General features: G+C 49.1%; 1 protein-coding gene across 1 annotated transcript in view; it reads left to right on the top strand.

Moving 5' to 3' along the window:
• Window positions 1-15,902, top strand: part of QARS1 (glutaminyl-tRNA synthetase 1) — a 242,690-nt gene extending 226,788 nt beyond the window's left edge. Inside the window, exons 21-24 of the mRNA XM_086939337.1 lie at window positions 13,762-13,889; window positions 14,743-14,809; window positions 15,309-15,434; window positions 15,636-15,902. Of these exons, the coding sequence (XP_086795463.1) occupies window positions 13,762-13,889; window positions 14,743-14,809; window positions 15,309-15,434; window positions 15,636-15,686 (372 nt within the window). The 3' untranslated portion in view covers window positions 15,687-15,902. The remainder of the gene's footprint in view (window positions 1-13,761; window positions 13,890-14,742; window positions 14,810-15,308; window positions 15,435-15,635) is intronic.
• The last annotated feature ends 2,411 nt before the right edge of the window (window positions 15,903-18,313 follow it).

The following is an 18,313-nucleotide window of genomic DNA, read 5'->3' as shown; positions in this document are numbered from 1 at the left end:
CTGCATCTTCTGGTGGTGGGGAGAGCCCTGGCTTGCTCTTTCTGCTTTTTTATCTCTTGAAGAGATGCATTTAGACTAGAGGGAAGCACTGGAATCTGGTAAGCCTTTCTGCCTCTCCTGAATTCTGAAGCAAATGAGAAACGAGAGTGCATGGGGCATTACAGCGGCTCCAGATTGTGCCAGGAGTATGTGGTATCTGGAACTTTAGGACCTGAGCAGCTGTCTTCTGTTCAGGCTACCGCTTCGGGAGGATCTTATGTCCCAGTCGCATGGCAGAGTCCTGCCCCTAAACTGCGCAATCTACACCCTCATGCTTGAAGATTGAGCTGTGGCAGTTAACTGCATTTGATCTTCCACTGCTGCCAGGCCCTGTCTATGAAGCCCATTTATGCCACTCACTGGCACAAATTTGGGGCTAGTTGGAATTCACAAAACAGACAGTTTGCAAGCCATATTGCCTGATGTTTTATTGTTTCTTTTGTCTTTGACCCAACAAGGTCTTGCAGTGGAAACTATTAACGTTTATTTGTTCGCCCTTTTGGCTGTTTTGCGTTTGATAGACCAGCCATCCATGTTTTTGTGTTCGTTTGTACCATGTTTTATTAAACGTTTGACACTACATGTTCCCTCTCAAACACTTTGTTCTGCCACAGTGGAATCTTAATTTGGTTCTGTCATTCCCCATGAGCACCCCCTTTGAGCCAGTGCACAGCTGGCCCTTGTCGCCTGACTTTCAAATCTGTCTTCCTCGCTGCAATCTCTTCTGCTCTTCTTGTGCGTTCACTCCATGTTATCTTGGTGTAGCCACCCTTTACTACCTTTTTCCTAGAGAAACTAGTGTTGAAAACACTGTGTACGCACTCCTCACCGTCCCAATGTTCTTTGCTCTGCCTCATCCCTCGAACGAGGAGGAGAAACTTCATCAACTGGACCCCAAAGAGCCTTATGCTTTTACATTGATCACACCAAAGACCATCAGGTGGACGATCAGCTTTTTGTAGGGTTCTCTGTGGCTTTGATAGCCGAATCCAACCGGAAGGGCATTTCGCTCCATCACTCCTGCAGGAGCTTTGGTCTGAGCCCACTCCACAGACCCTGCACTTGAGGAGGTACTGCTTTGATGTCTATTCTAAAGGTGAGGAATCTGTGGAAAGAAATATCCATCAGAAGGACAAGATACTCACCTTTGTTAATGCTCTTCATGGTGGATATCGTAGGAAGCTGGCTCTGCATAGGATATTTCTACTAGGTGGTAATACTGTGCACAGAGTCCAAGGGTTCCCCAAAAGTGTACAGGGCTCAATGTGTAACCCAAAGTACTCTATTGGTGGTAGTGTGGGCGAGCAGCCTTAAGCCTAACACAGAGGAGTGCAAGACATTTATCACACAACAGTGATCAATAATACACATGACTCAAGAAGGAGATCCAGACCAATTTTATAAAGTTGCACTTAGTTTGTACTTTATTTTAAGACCCAGATCTTAGTAATAAGGAAAGTACGTTTTTAATTAATAATAATTTTCACTTTAAAAAAATCACTACTTAAAAACTTTTTCACACTGTCCAATGTTATCCTATGGGGAAAACAGTACTGCGGTTAACCAGGTGAGTACTTACAATTTCAGTCTTCAGAGCAAAAAGTCAACAAGGGCCAGGAGTCGGGTATGTACCAAGACTGCACCGCCAAGGGCGGCTGGGTGCAGAGCTCAAAATCTGAGTTCGAACAAATGCTTTCTAATAGAGATAGGAGGGTGCCTGGAGCCACTCTGCTTGCAGGTAAGTAAATCTATGACAGGGGCCAAGCTTTGGGGCTTAGAACAAGCACAGGGGGGATTGCAAAGCGGCCCCAAACATACAACACAAGCGGCACAGGGGCGGCCTGGTGCAGGGTGCAAATTCGATGTTGGACGCCCAATTGTTTTTAATGAGGATTTTCCTGCCGGCAAAGAAGCTACAGGCGTGGGACCCGTTGTTGCAAGAGGAAGACCAACAACCGCAAAGGTAAATTGGGATGTAGGCGCATAGTCTGTTCCGCTCACCAGAGCCCAGGGGCTTGGAGTGCCTTTGGACGTCTGATTCGTCTTACCGGACCCAGTTGCGGTCAGGCGGAGCCTCTGGATTCACACTGCAGGCGCGGTTGTGGAGGACAGGAGAAGTCAGCCAATGCTGGACATGAGGTCAGGATCGCCTGGGAGACTTTGCTGCACAGGTGAGCCACTCTGGACTTGGGTGTCTAGTGCAGAGTCGGCTGGAGACGCGAATCCACTGGGATCCGGGATCTTTTGAGTCTTTTTATTCTGAACAGGTCCACTGTCTAAGGGAGATTGGAGACTTTATTGAAGGCAACAGTCCTCCCAGGGGTTTTAGAGATTGTGCTGTAAGACAGGTCGAAGTTTAGTTAAAGCTGGAAACGGCCGGTAGGATTTGGGCCAAGGCAGTTGTCCTCTTCTGGCTTTTGCATTAGGATTTCTTCCTAGGTTGTTGCAGATCTGGGACCAGCTCTGGGGAGCCACCTCAATACTAAATTTAGGAGCAGGTTAGGGGAGTAGCAGGTAGAGCCAATAGGCACCTTACCCGGGGTGACTCCACCTTCTATTATGCCACCCTCCTGTGCACCCTGTCTTTTTTTTTTTTTTTTTTTTTTTTTTTTTTGGGTCCAGCCTAAGACCGCGCATGCGTTGTCTGCAAGACCTGTTGTATCCTATTCTATTATTTGTGGCATACTCAGCGATTCGGATTGGCTGTTGTCTGTGTCAATCTGAAATGCATCTTTATTATTGCTGCATTTCAGTAACAGTCCCTTCTTTGTGTGCTTAGCTCTGCTTCTGGCGATTTAACTCCGAGCATTTTGTTTGACCAGTGCCCTGTCATACCCCGTGGATTTTTTGTTTCACTGCTACATTCTCTTTCCACTCTCCTTGCAGCAGGCAGCTAACTTAATCTCCCAGTTCAGTACTCACAACACCACCTCCCACTCCTTGCAGCTAGTTATTTGCAGTGTGTTATTGTCGTATCACGCCACTCCCACCCCTTGCTGTTTTCCTCTGCATTTATATTACAGACAAAACGTAATATTTTAATAATTGAAAGAGTGTTACTGTTGAAGCCTCTCGCGATGTTAGTCTTTTGACTCTTCCTACCTGATCAATCATGGCGGTCATCCGATAGGACGGTTTGTTCTTTAAATCATTAGTCCTTCATTCCTTTCCATGCCCTTCCCCTCTGCCATTGCAGCATCACATGATCGGCGTCTTTGCATTGCAGGTTTGCCATTCTCCCCGGCGTGTTCTGCCACACCACCCACACCGCTGTGTTGTTTCCAACTCCCCTCATGCCCATGTTGCTTCCTCGCCCTGCCCCGGTGTTAGTCTCCATGCATTCAGCAGGTGGCGAAGCACAGCACCAGCCATAGAAAAAATTCCTTGTGCAGTTCCTTGTAAATATATAACAGCCCATGCCCAAGTCTAAATAAACAAACTCAACTCTGCCGTGTTAAAAGCTCGCAATGCAGCCTGAGCGGAAGAGCTTACGGTGGTCTGTTTTGAGTCGATATGATCTTTTGGTGAGCTGCAGTAATATGTGGTGGTTCCATGCATTATCGTGTGTGCACATGACTGGGCTGCACTGCCTTCTGGACAGTGAATAACGCTACACTGGCCATCAAAGACGAGCCCCGAACCTGCCCACCCCAAAACCCCATATTGTTCAGCTTTCTTTCTTGTTCTTGGTGTGGATAATTTGCATCCCTGTCCACTTTCAGAAATATAAGCAACTATAACTGGAGTGCAGGGAAAATACAACGCTCAAAGACAGACTACAATGCTATGCAGCTGGTGCCGACAGTCAACCAAATACTGCTCTAATTTTCCCTCCAAATAACTTGGCCCGTATTTAAGAATGCCCCACTTAACAAGCGTCAAAGTATGGGATGCAGCTTGGAGTTTCTGAACACGCTCAAACTTCTACGGGGTTTGCTTTCGCTTTTTAACTTAACTCACTTGTATGCACCCGCAGGAAGAGGGTTGGTGGCTAATCCAGTTTTATTTTCCCAACTGGTTTCCTGCCCAAAGTGGGGGTGTAAACCAGGGGCTGCCACCTGTTGCTAGCAGCAGAGGCTGGGGGTTGCATTACAAAGCTGGAAGGCCTTTGGAGCTACCCTTCATCGAGCACTGGCCCATTGGGGAATGGGGCCCGAATATTGTAGGGACATTTCTGCTCATGCAAATATGCTCTCACCTGTAGTATAGTGCACCCTGCCGTAGGTCTGTGAGGCTTGCTAGAGGGGTAACTTACCTATGCTGCCAGGCAGTGTTAGCTGGCATGGCACCCAGATAGGGTGCCATGCCAACTGCTGTGTGCCATGCCAACATTGTCGTTTTTCCCCTCACAGGGGCATGCAGGCTGCAATGCAGTAGCATGGTCTCTGTGAGGGTGGTCCCAGAAGACCCTCCTCAGCTCTCAGCCCCTAGGTACCCAGGGTACCAGTTACTAGGGACTTATAGGGGGCAGAAGTACCAATTGGAACTTTATGTTCGAGGCATGAGGGCTGCTGAATTCATATCTGTGCATAGATCGCTGCCTAGTGTTGGGTCCGGATGATTGCACATTGTTGTCCTGGAAGAGTCTTCGAAGTATCACGAGATAGGTGGCTCCTCCCCTGGACTACAGTGCGCATGGGCATCCTCTCCATCCCCAGATTGTTTTTTTCCGCCATTGGGTTTGGATGTCTAATCTCGACTCCAGTTCAAAAACTTGTACTCTTTCTATTCCTAAGGCCAAAAGGCCTTCACAGCGTCGGTATTGTATCGTTCGGTGCCTGTCCCTTTCGAGTTCTTCAATCGACGTCGAAAGAAGTAATTTCTGTCTACAACACAGGCCCAGACTACATCGACGATGGAACGGACCCCGTTTAAGCGGTGCCCCGTTTGTAATTCTAAATATTCGAACTTAGATGTGCACCCAGTGTGCAATACATGTTTGTCCCCCGACCACGACGAGTCAAAATGTTTCGCCTGCTCGAGGTTCCGCTCAAAGAAAACTATTAAACTTCGACGCGAGGCAGTTGGCCCAACAGTCGGCACCAGCACCTGCGAACATCTTCGATGCCGGAGACGAGGAACTCTTCCAAGATGAGGAATTTGAATTTGAATTTAAAATTATTTATAAAGCGCACGTTCACCAGCGGTTTCATGGCGCTACAACTTGCAGATAACAGGGCGGAAATGGCAGAAGCTAGAGTAAAAGAAATCAAGCTGCAAGAGGGCGGCTAATTGAAGACTTTGGTGAACAAGTGAGCTTTGAGCTGCTTCCTGAATTGAGGATAAAGAGTTAGGGCTCTCAGCTCAGGAGGCAGGGAGTTCCAAAAAAGTGGAGCAAGGGTCGCAAATTTCGATCCTCCCCATTGCTTCCTCCGGAATCGCGGGACTGTGAGAAGGGATTGGGTGGATGAACGTAGTTCCCTAGTAGGGACATAGGGGATAATCTCAGAAGAGATAAAAGCCGGTGCCGTGCCCCGTCGAGCTTGGAAGGTGATAGAGGCCAGCTTGAATTGGACACGTTCACGGACTGGGAGCCAATGCAGGGGATTTGCGAAGGGGGGTGACATGATGGAACTTTGGCAATTTAATTTATTTGGCACTAGTCATCCCACGAATTGAATACGGCAGCACCGCCCTCTGCGGACTCCCACTAACTACAACCGCACCACTAAAAGCGTCTCTAAACGCTGCAGCGAGACTCATCACTGGGTCAAAAAAGCACTCCCACATTACCCCTGACCTGAAGTCCCTGAATTGGCTGCCTTTTGAAGCCAGAATACATCTGAAAATCGCCTGCATGACACACAAGGCGGTACACCTAAACTCACCCGGCTACCTTGCTCAGAAATTGACAATCTCTGGGGGAATCAGAAACACGAGAGGCACAAACAATCTTCTGCTGAAACCTCGAAGATTCCGGAAGGAAAAAACATACAAGCGCTCCTTCTCAGGAATGGCGCCTAGGATTTGGAACTCACTCCCTCCCGAAACCAGGCTCATCTCCTCCACTACACTCTTTAAAAAAGAAGTAAAAGCTATCCCCATGGCTAAATACACTTGAACTACTATCTCGAACCCTATTAACACCCTGCACCGATCTGTATTACATGCTTGACCCCTTTACTTATTTGTATGAGTTGTCTTATTACTCACATGATTGGCTTTGCAGTCACCTATTTGTATTATTTGTACTGTGTGATCTATTGATTTACTTATTTGACTTTGTTCCCTCATGTACCCTTCTATGTAAAGCGCTCTGATATCTGGGAAGATCTTGTTCGCGCTATATAAAACTTTGAAAATAAATAAAATAAATAAACACCAGGCGCGCCGCCTGGTTCTGAATCTGCTGCAGCCGCTTTAGACTATATGCAGGTATACTGGCATATAGGGCGTTGCCGTAATCCAGGCGGGAGATGACCATAGCCAGGGTAATCCGTTTCAAAGCGTGAAAAGAAAAGAAGCGGGACACCTTGCGTATAGTGCGCAGTGAGAGAAAGGAAGAGGACACCACAGAACTAACCTGGGAGTGAAGGGTGAGCTGGGGATTGAGCTTGATGCCTAATGTTTTTACTGAGGTAGAGGGGATAGGTGGAGAGCCTAGGGAAGGGGGCCAAAACAAAGGAGACCAGGGACTGGATGAACCACCCGTCAACACCAGCTAGGTCTTGTCTGGGTTGAGTTTCAGATGGTTGTGGTTCATCCAGTCTCGGATGTGAACCATAGTAGATTGAAAATTAGAGACACAAGACGGGGAAGAAGACAGATTAAAGACAAGTTGGAGGTCATCCGCATAATTATATACGGTGACCTCCATCTGCTGCAGTGAGAAAATAAGAGGGGCGATGTAAAGGTTAAACAAAAGGGGTGAGAGGGAGGAACCTTGGGGAACCCCGCACTGAACTTTCCGGAAGTCCGCAGTAAAGTCACCCAGGCGAACAGGAAGAGGAAGAAGAGGACGTTCCCGAAGAAATGTCGGAACCGGCGTCTGAGCAGGACTCCAATTTCGAGGTGGACGAGCAAGCCGAGGAATACGTCCACGACCAAGACGTCGTTGAGGTAGGGGAAGACTAGGAGGCCCTTGGGGAGAACCGAGTCCGCCCGCAGTTACGGGGCCTATCATTAACATTCCGCCCCCTCCGGCTCTGGTCGAGGCATCGCCGAAAGGCCTTAGCCAAGATCCTTCCTCACGGTCTACAGCCCCGCGCCAAAGCCAGGCTAAGACCCTTTCAAAGGAGTCATCGGTCGATTCTGCGAAATCGAAACTGAAACAGACGGAGCCGAAATCGAAACCGAAACTACTCAAGATTGTGGTCGGTTCGACATCGACGCACGCTTCCTCTAAGGCTGTCGACGATCCTTCGGCGCCGAAGATGCCTGTCGGCTCCAAGACTGGGACATCGAAGCAGGCCTCGACCAGCAAGCACGTCGCCTCGAAGGGCTCGGCGCCGACGTCGACGACCAAACATGGCGAGAAGGGCAAAAGCCTTCAGTTGAGTAAAAGTCTCGAGCCACACCTCTCAGGACTCAAGGATGGGCTTGGACAACGGGTTGTACCCACGACCAAAGGCGCCCCAAAAGTGTCGTTGACGCCCAAGGATGGAGGCGCACCGCGCCGGGAGCTCGATTCGACGCGGTCAAGCGAGCGGCCTACACAGGCGTCGAAGAAACCCGAATCAGCCGCTTCAGGTTCGAAACCTGCGGGCTCAGCGCCAATAAAGTTTGGGCTTCTGCCCACGGCCCGCCCAGAGCATCTCGAACGCCGTGACACCGCCGAGGCTTCCAAGATGGTGAAGGTGTCCTCACATGAAGAGGTCGTCTATCACGAGCCTTCTTACGACAACCAGGCAAAACTGTTTATTGACTCAGTCGGGCAGGCTTACCGTCCACAAGCAGAAGATCACGCCTGAACATCCTTTGGAAGGTTACAGGATTCCCCTCAAAAAGAAGATGGTCTCTTCTACCTCTCCGGTTCTTTTTGAACCACTTCAGGACTATTCGCAGCAAATAGTTCATTCTCCAGCACAGAGTGAGGAGGACTTGAATGTGGACTATGGCCAAATGGCCTACTCTTACAACACTGACACTGATCAGGATGTCTCGCATCAATGGGCAGGGGCAGGAGATCAAGGCGATGACCCCCATACCACTCCGGACTCTCAGTCCTACAATGTTAAACCATCTCCAACTGAGGACACCGCGGCATTTAATGCATTGATAGAGCGGGCAGCCCTTAACCATGACGTCGAAATGCATGCCGAGCCAGTGGATGAGGATTTCTTATTTGACACCTTCTCCACATCTGAACGCTCCACTAAGACTCTACCCATGCTTAAAGGGGTCCTCAAGCATGCAACAGACATTTTCAAGGAGCCAACCAAAGCCAGGGTTATCAACCCCCGGATCGACAAGAAATACAGGCCTGCCCCAGTGGACCCCACCTATATCAAAGGCCAGCTCCCCTTGGACTCCCTCGTGGTGGCTAATGCGCGCAAAAGGGCTAACTCTCAATCCACTGGTGACGCTCCCCCTCCGGACAAAGAGTCAAAGATCTTTGAAGCGTCTGGAAAGCGTGTGGCAGCGCAAGCCGCTAACATTTGGAGAATAGCCAATACACAGGCCCTGTTGGCTAGATACGACAGGGCGCACTACGACACCCTAGAACAGTTACTGCAGCACATGCCTGATATGTACAGAGAAGCTGCAGAAATGGTTATACAAGAGGGGAAACTGATCTCCAATGCGTCAATCAAATGCGCACTGGACGCAGCAGACACAGCAGCAAGGGCAGTAAATACTAGCGTAATGCTGCGACGCCATGCATGGCTGCTCATCTCGGGGTTTAAATCCGAATTCCAAACTACTCTTCTCAATCAGCCGGTTAATCCGGACTTCCTGTTTGGACCGGAAGTTGACACAACGCTTGAGAAAATGAAAAAGGACACAGACAGCGAAATCCATGGGGGGGCTCCAGTCCCAGCAGTTTCGGGGCAGTTCCTTTCGTCGCTCCAGTAACAGGGGAGCATCAAGAGGACAGGCTCTACAGCATTCCCAGTACGCCAAGGGCAACATGCAATCTACCTACACTAAAAACACCAGGGGTGGATACCGTGGAAACAGCGCCAAAGGGAGAGGCCGCGCAATAACCACGCCAGGTCCTCCGCTCCCAACAAACAGTGACTTCTTGTCACTGCCCCCAGACCATCTAACACCTGTCGGGGGGAGACTCCAGCAGTCCCTGCCACTCTGGGAAGACATCACAACAGACAGGTGGGTGAGACAACTTATCCGGTACGGCTATTGTCTAGAACTGACCTCCACCCCCCCCCCCCCCAACATACCCCCAAGAAACCGACCTATGTCCGCAGAGCACACGCACTTATTGCAGCAAGAAGTACTCTCCATGCTGCAAAAAGGAGCCATAGAACTCGTGCCTGTAGAAGAGCGGGGTACATGGGTGTACTCTCTGTACTTCTTGATTCCAAAAAAGGACGGGTCCCTGCGGCCCATTCTAATTCTCAGACCCCTCAACCAATACATCCTTTCGGAGCACTTTCACATGCTAACCTTGCAACAGGTCCTGCCACTGCTCCGTCAGGGCGACTTCCTAGCCACCCTGGACCTCAAGGATGCATATTTCCACATTCCCATTCACCTAAGTCACAAAAAATATCTCCGGTTCACGATCAACAATCAGCATTACCAATTCAAAGTTCTGCCGTTCGGGGTCACTACTGCTCCCAGGGTCTTCACCAAGTGCTTAGCGACTGTGGCAGCCCACCTTCGCAGGCAGGGTGTTCACGTGTATCCCTACCTGGAAGACTGGCTCGTTCAGGCCAAATCAGCCAAGCAGTGCGGCCGCGACATGTCGCGGACCATTCACCTCCTTCACAGTCTGGGGTTCTCACTCAACTACGCAAAGTCTCACCTGCAGCCCACCCATGTGCAACAGTACCTAGGGGCGACACTAAACACCCAGTCGGCCACAGCGCAGCCGAACCCGGCCAGGGTCAACAGCATGCAGCTGCTCATTCGGAGGTTCCAACCTCAGCGATCGCTCCCAGCACAGGTGTTCATGCAGCTCATCGGTATGATGGCATCCTGCATATTCATAGTCCTGCACGCGAGGCTGCACATGCGTCCCCTTCAAGAGTGCTTAGCACGACAGTGGAACCAGGCTCATGGGCATCTAAAAGACCTAGTGTTGGTGACCGGTCGTGCTTACAACTCTCTGCATTGGTGGAACCCACAAAACCTTTGCAGCGGACGACCGTTCCAAGGGCCTGTCCCACAAATGGTGCTAACGACGGACGCATCTCTCCAGGGTTGGGGAGCGCATGTCCTCCAATACACAGTGCAGGGACTATGGACAACACAACAGCAGAGGATGCATATCAATGTGTTGGAACTGATGGCGATCTTCATGGCACTGAAGGCATTCAAGTTGCACCTGTGCAACAAGGTGGTGTTAGTCCGGACGGACAACATGACCGCCATGTATTACATCCAGAAGCAGGGAGGCACGCACTCCCCGCAACTGTCTCACCTAGCGCAGAGCATGTGGAAGTGGGCCATTCAGAGGAACATCTTCCTCATGACGGAGCATCTTCCGGGTGTCGACAACCAAATGGCGGACCTGCTCAGCAGGCACAGTCATCGGATGCACGAGTGGGAGATCCACCCGTCAGTGCTCCATCCATACTTCCAACGGTGGGGTCATCCAGACATCGACCTCTTTGCCACAAGCGAACGCAAAATGCCCAAACTTCGCCGCCAGGTTCCCACACTCGCAGTCTCAGGGCAATGCGATATGGATGAACTGGTCAGGCAGATTTGCGTACGCTTTTCCGCCAGCCCCCCTCATACCTCTGGTGGCGCGCAAACTGCGACAGCACTCCATGACGCTCATCCTGGTTGCTCCAACGTGGGCACGGCAAGCTTGGTACACCACGTTCCTGGAACTTTCAGTGGTGCCTCACCAGCGGCTGCGCCTCCTTCCCAGCCTCCTCACTCAGAGCCATGGCGACATTCAGCACCCAGATCCCCAACAGTTGAACCTTGCGATTTGGCTCCTGAGGTCATAGAGTTTGGATACCTGAACTTGCCTCCTGAGTGCATGAACATCATCAAGGAGGCAAGACGACCGCCTACCAGGGCCTGCTATGCAGCCAAATGGAAGCGGTTTGTTATTTACTGCTCCAACAATAACATTAATCCGTTGGACGCATCTACGCAAAACATCATATGTTACTTGTTGCATCTGTACCAATGCAACCTGGCATACAGTTCCATCAGGATCCATTTGGCGGCCATAGCCGCTTACCTTCAAAACAGGCAGCACCTTTCCGTTTTCAGGGTGCCTGCCATTAAAGCCTTTTTGGAAGGACTTAAGAGAGTAATCCCTCCCAGACACCCCCCTTCACCAGTCTGGAACTTAAATATCGTTCTCACCAGACTCATGGGGCCACCCTTTGAGCCACTCCATTCCTGTGAAATACAGTTCCTTACCTGGAAGGTGGCCTTCCTAATAGCTATTACATCGCTGAGGAGGCTCAGTGAGCTGCCTGCCTTCACAATTCAGGAACCCTACCTGCAAATTCATGCAAATAGGGTGGTGCTTCGCACCAACCCTAAATTCATGCCAAAGGTGGTTTCGCAGTTCCACCTTAACCAAAACATAGAACTGCCAGTTTTCTTTCCTAACCCTGACTCAGTGGCAGACAGAGCACTGCACACCTTAGATGTCAAAAGGGTTCTCCTGTATTACATCGACAGGACAAAAGACTTTCGAAAGACTAAACAGCTGTTCGTTGCCTTCTCTCCACAACATAAAGGCAACCCAATCTCCAAGTCAGGTATAGCCAAGTGGATTGTTAAATGTATCCAGATCTGTTATCAAAAGGCTAAGCGCACATTAACAGTTCCCCCTAGAGCGCATTCCACACGCAAGTTAGGGGCTTCCATGGCTTTCCTGGGTAACATTCCTCTAGAGGATATATGTAGAGCAGCCACATGGACCACCATACATATATTTACTAAACACTACTGCGTAGATGTACACTCCAAACAGCAAGCTGCTGTAGGACAGGCTGTTCTCAGAACTCTCTTTCAGACTGCTGCAGCTGGCACGGGCACCCCCCGGTAAGGAGGTAACTGCTATTTATTCTATGTACAGATATGAATTCAGCAGCCCTCATGCCTCGAACGGAATATGCTACTTACCAGTATGCATCTGTTCTTGGCATGAAGGGCTGCTGACATTCATATCGCCCGCCCTCCTCCCCGGTGCCTGTCGCAGCTGTAGCTCTCAATCATTTTCAGGCATGGTCATCACTTTCAGTATTACACTCCATCTCTGCCACAATGGCGAAAAACAATCTGGGGATGGAGAGGATGCCCATGCGCACTGTAGTCCAGGGGAGGAGCCACCTATCTCGTGATACTTCGAAGACTCTTCCAGGACAACAATGTGCAATCATCCGGACCCAACACTAGGCGGCGATCTATGCACAGATATGAATGTCAGTAGCCCTTCATGCCAAGAACAGATGCATACTGATAAGTAGCCTATTCCTTTAGGGAAGGAGCACTGGCACAGGGCACCTGATTGCCAGTAAGCCTATGCACTACATTTGAAACCACATCAAAACCAGGCAAAAAGTGGGAGGCTAACCATGCAAAAGAGGCACTTTCTCACAAATACTCTAACCGCAGATTCCTCACTGTGCTCCCACCTCCCAGTTCTGTGAAGTGGTCTCTTATTACCATCTATTAAGCTTCTAATTTGAGATCTGCACAATACCACCACAGATTGCTTTGTGCTCTGCGTTCAAGGGCATAGAAAGACTCTAGCAATAAACTGATGTCCGCACATGGCAGGCGTGATTATATTGATCCGCTCATTGTCTTCTGGGATGTTACAAAGTCAGCACATAGCCACAAAGTGCCATCTGGCAGCATGCAGGAACACTGCGGTGAAAACCTCTGGATCCAGTCTGGCACCTGGGGAGTATTCTACAGGTGTGGAATCTGCAGATGGAGTATCCACCGGAAACAGGGTAAAGGTAAGTAACATGGTCACTAGATTAGAAGAGTTGTACGCTGCAAATAGAGCAACATGCCTGTAACAATGGGTGTACTGCTTGAAGTTCTTCTAGACATACTTGACCCTCCTACCTCCTCAGTGGAGGAGAAAAGTTAAGGTTACAATGGCGGGTAGTGTGGGATTACGTTTTGAAGTCTGTGAGTCATATGGTCTCCTCCTTTGTCGATGTGTACCATGAAAATAAAGACTTCTAAACCCAGTAAATAAATAGCGGAATAATGCTCAGCATGTGAATCTAGAAAGCTCCAACCTGCGAAACCTCTTTTACTGGTAAGTTCCTGGTTTCTTATTCAAAGCTCCGCAGCTTCCCTCAGCTGAGGACCGAATGCCTCCATCCGTCACAATCCGCATATATGTTCAGTTGGGAGGCTGGGCTACCCGAGTACCCCCCCCCAAGAAAGGACTCCATGCACTGTAATTGAGATTCAGATTCCAGCAGAGTCGCAATGTACTCTATACCTAGAGTATATTGCTGGGATACAATATACTAGCAGCTAGTATTTACACATGGGGTTATTTCAGTAGTGCAATCTACAGGAAAGCAATGTACTATAAAAAACTGACAGCCTGTGTTTTTTGTCGTGCTGTGTGCTAACAAAGCCATGTCCTCTGTACAGGATGCAACCGGCAAAGTGACGGAGCTGGAAGTGACCTGCACCAAATCTGATGCTTCCGCAAAACCAAAAGCCTTCATCCACTGGGTGTCGGATCCTCTGCCTTGTGAAGTTCGACTCTACGAAAGACTGTAAGTCTGGGCTTCAAAGGGTGTGGGGCTGGCTTCAGTGTAACAGACTGTGTTGGAAATAATGTAAATTGTTATGTGCCAAGTTCCTATAAGTGGAGTTGCTTAGCTGTCGAGACAGATTGCCAGGAAATCCAAATCTCCAAGGAGAACTCCATTTTAAAAACAAGTTAACATATGCTCCCTGCTGTCAGTGCAACAGACAGTATAACTTACTGTGGTCCGAAGGCCATGCACAGTTCCTGGACATGTCCCCACACTGGATGGCATAAACGTGTAAGAATGTTAAACCCCAGTCTGTTGACTGTAACCCTCCCGTGTGACTGGCCTAGTTGGTTTCTATGTTCACTTCTATCCAATTTTCTTTTGACAACCAAATGAAGTTGACTGAGGCCTGAAAAGACCTCCTAATCAAACATGACTCCCCTCCCAGTATGAGAGTCTGACTCCTTGTGGGGCGCCTGCATCTTTGCTGGAATGTTTATATTCTCCCACCAACTCATTCTTGAACTATGGAAAGGGGTTCTTCAAAATGTATAAGGGGCAAATCTCCATTCAGATCACTCAACATGGCCCTTCTTCAGAGAGGAATAAAAGCTCATTCAGATTGCAAACGTATGTACCAACGAGCGGCCTAAAGAGGCACGATGATTAACTTCCAGTCCCACTGATAGACCTGGTACAGCCAGTGGAAGGGGAGGAGGCTTGAAGCTTTATAGTACTTTGACATTTTATCATAACTTATACCTTTTCACTTTGGAAGCTAGTCGGAGGACCTGCAGTGGAAGATTTGCTTTCACTTTGTCATAGCAGCCTGTGGGCTCTGTTTGTAAACTGCTGCTCTGGTTTATTCCAGGTTCCTGCATAAGAATCCAGAGGATCCCTCTGAGGTTCCCGGTGGATTCCTGAGTGATCTTAACCCTGTGAGTAAGAACATGGAGCTTGTGTATTGTGCGCTACCTGGAAGTGTGGGGCTTTATCTTTGGGCAAAGTGACTAATCTTGCTGACCATGGCTTTCAATAAACACATTGTTTCACTATTCTGTAGGTTGTGACCACCAGCTTTAATCTTGAATCAAGATTCAAGATTAAAGCTTGTTCTGACGTTAGGTGTTCTCGATCTATAGCTCCTGTGCTGCAGGGGGAGTTCTGGAAATATTGTATGTTTGTGTTTGAGGCCTTAGATAACTTTCCTTCTGTCTGCAGTAACATATTAGCAGTAACTTCTATTCCATCTTGCCAGATTTCATTATTTTCGACCTTTAAAAGATGAAAACCTGGGTGGTTCTGCTATAGTTCGAACGTGGCCTGTGGGTGCACACAGAATTTAGCAGGATGCAGCTAACTCTCCAGGCTAGCTTCTCTCCAGCCCTTGAACAGGCATTGCATCTCTCACACGTCACTCTCTTGTTTTATTTCCAGCAATCTATGCAGACTATACACAATGCCTTGGTGGACCAGTCTGTGAAGAATGCCAAAGTGTTGGATAAATTCCAGTTTGAACGTCTCGGCTATTTCTCTGTGGACCCAGACAGCACTGAGGGAAAGGTGAGAGACTTCATATTTTACATTCTGTGCCTTGTTTTACGTTGTTGAAGTGCTAGGACGAGAGAAATCTTCAGTTGAAATACCCATAGATATTGATCTCCAATGTGATTGATGTCCAATATTTATGACCAGGCCTATCATGTCCACTGTTTTCCTCACTGCCATGAAATCTTAACTCTTTTCTTCTGGATCGACCAACAGATGGTGTTCAACAGGACAGTGACTCTCAAAGAGGACCCTGGTAAAGTGTAGCATCCGCCTCGTCTCACCGCCTCAGCCGGTCTATTCCAGTCTACTCAGGATCCATTTGTACGAAGAAGTCAGACAGTATTACCAGAGGTTGGGACACGCCGACCGGTTTAATGCTCTACATTATGACACACAATTGCCTTAAAGACTGTAACGTTAAATCTGTGGTTTAAATTAAAAATCAGAAATAAATTGGGACACTATTTTCCTAAAAAAAAACTGTTAGTGTTTTTTGAAAAGTGTTGCACATTGGTCTTCACTTGCTTGTGGAATGTAATGGCTGCTTGGAAACTCTGGCTTCCTTCTCGGATGGATCATGTATGTCCGAAGCGATTTAATGCAGTATGTCTTATACGTAGGCCCACGCTTGGTATTTATCTGCACTAATGCAGCCTGCAACAACTGCTTTGTAACCATTTTCACATGCCCACATAAAGCGGGTGATTTGATCTGTACTCGACCATCATTTTGGGTTTAACGTCGTGGTGGCCAGTTGCCTGGCCGCCCTTGTACATGGGACTCCTGGTGAATTTGGTGAAACACCTGCCAATGGAAGTTTTTGACTAAGCTGAAGAGAGGCGCTTCCCTCCTACAAAGAAAGACAAAACTGATCACTGAAATGCTTAAATTAAGTTCCCTAAACATTTATTTCATTGCTTTTTTTGCTCCGTCTACCAGTGCAGACTGGCCAATTCTATGTAACTCTGTGTGGCCCCACTCATGTAAACACTTGTAAACCCAGCCAGTACGTTTATTGTGATTGTTTGCGAGCCCTTCACCTCAAAGTGTGGCTAGAACAGAAAGGTGTGCTCTTTGCAGGGATTTTGTAGCACTATTTTTGTTTGAAATTTTCTTGTGCTTTCATCGCTTGATTAAGGTGATGATGTGGGCAGATAGTTCCAATCTCATGAGCTATTTGTCATTAGAATCCTGCCAGTAGAAGTGATACATTGGCCATTATCAATCTATTTTGAGGAACAAGAAAGAAATTAGTTTGCCTCAGCAGGGAGCCTGAGAGCTTAGCTCTACCTTAGTTTGAAAACTGGAGTGGGGCATGGACCGGAGTAGAGCTTGCCCCAGGGGCGTAGCTAAAGCTTGTGGCGCCCGGGGCTATCCTTCAGATTGCCGCCCCTTGGTGGAGGGGGAGGGTGGGGTGCTGGGGAAAAAGGACGGTGAGCACTTGAAAGATGTCCAGAGACACGTAGTATTGCTGCTAATAGTTACCTCGATCATGCAAGTTACATGCACATACATGACACGGTCAAAGGCTACACAGTTGAATACACCGGTGATACCACACACATAAAAACATCCTAACCCCACACACCTTTAACTCAGGTAACACGTATGTAGCACCTGGACAATATTCAAATTGTGTGCATAGACACTTTGATTTGAAAATGGTCAGTGTATGAAGAGGCAGGAGACAAACCTCATTTGCAAGAGGCATACCCCATGGAGCCCACAGAGTCATGAAAACATTGCAATGTCCTCCACCGAAGGTTTTGCCTCTTGGGAAACCACAACGGTCATCCTCATCAGCACTTGTTGAATTTAACCCATGTGACCAATGTAGAGCAGACCTAAGACAAGCGTACACTATATCTCATCCAAACTTTCTTTTGATACTTGAATTTCAGCGTCAATAGCAACGTAAATCTCTCGATGACAAACAAGGGTTTTGAGTTTAGAAACAATCAATCAATCAATCAGTGACACTTATAAAGCGCGCTACATACCCGTAGGGTCTCAAGGCGCTGGGGGGGGGGGGGGGGGGGGGGGGGGGGAGCCGCTACTGCTCGAACAGCCAGGTCTTCAGCTTCTTCCTGAAGGAGAGGTGGTCTTGGGTCAGGCGCAGGTAGGGAGGGAGGGAGTTCCAGGTCTTGGCGGCCAGGTAGGAGAAGGACCTTCCTCCTGTAGTCGCTCTTCGGATGCGGGGGACGGCGGCGAGGGCGTGGTTGGCTGATCGGAGGTGGCGTTTGGGAGCGTAGAAGTTGACTTGGCTGTTGAGGTAGCTCGGGCCTTGGTCGTGTAGGGCTTTGTGTGCGTGGGTGATGAGGCGGAAGGTGATTCTTTTGTTGACGGGGAGCCAGTGAAGGTCTCTCAGATGTCCGGAGATGTGGCTGGTTCGTGGGATGTCGAGGATGAGTCTGGCTGAGGCGTTCTGGATCCGCTGGAGTCTCTTCTGGAGCTTGGCGGTGGTACCGGCGTAGAGGGCGTTGCCGTAGTCCATTCGGCTGGTGACGAGGGCCTGGGTGACGGTCTTCCTGGTCTCGGTGGGGATCCACCAGAAGATCTTCCGTAGCATGCGTAGGATGTTGAAGCATGCCGAGGAGACGTTGTTGACTTGCCTGGTCATGGAGAGGGAGGAGTCCAGGGTGAAGCCCAGGTTTCGTGCATGGTCTGTCGGTTTGGGTGCGGTGCCCAGGGCGGGAGGCCACCAGGAGTCGTCCCAGGCGGAGGGAGAGGAGCCCAGGATGAGGACCTCCGTCTTGTCCGAGTTCAGTTTCAGGCGGCTGGTCGTCATCCACTCGGCTACCTCTTTCATCCCTTCGTGTAGGTTGGCTCTGGCGGCGGTGGAGTCGTTGGTCAGGGAGAGGATCAGCTGGGTGTCGTCGGCGTAGGAGATT

Source organism: Lissotriton vulgaris, chromosome 9, assembly GCF_964263255.1.
Source record: "Lissotriton vulgaris chromosome 9, aLisVul1.2, whole genome shotgun sequence".
Classification (NCBI taxonomy): Eukaryota; Metazoa; Chordata; class Amphibia; order Caudata; family Salamandridae; genus Lissotriton; species Lissotriton vulgaris.
Note: the sequence above shows the minus strand (reverse complement) of the source record. Positions and strands in the feature narration are given on the sequence as shown.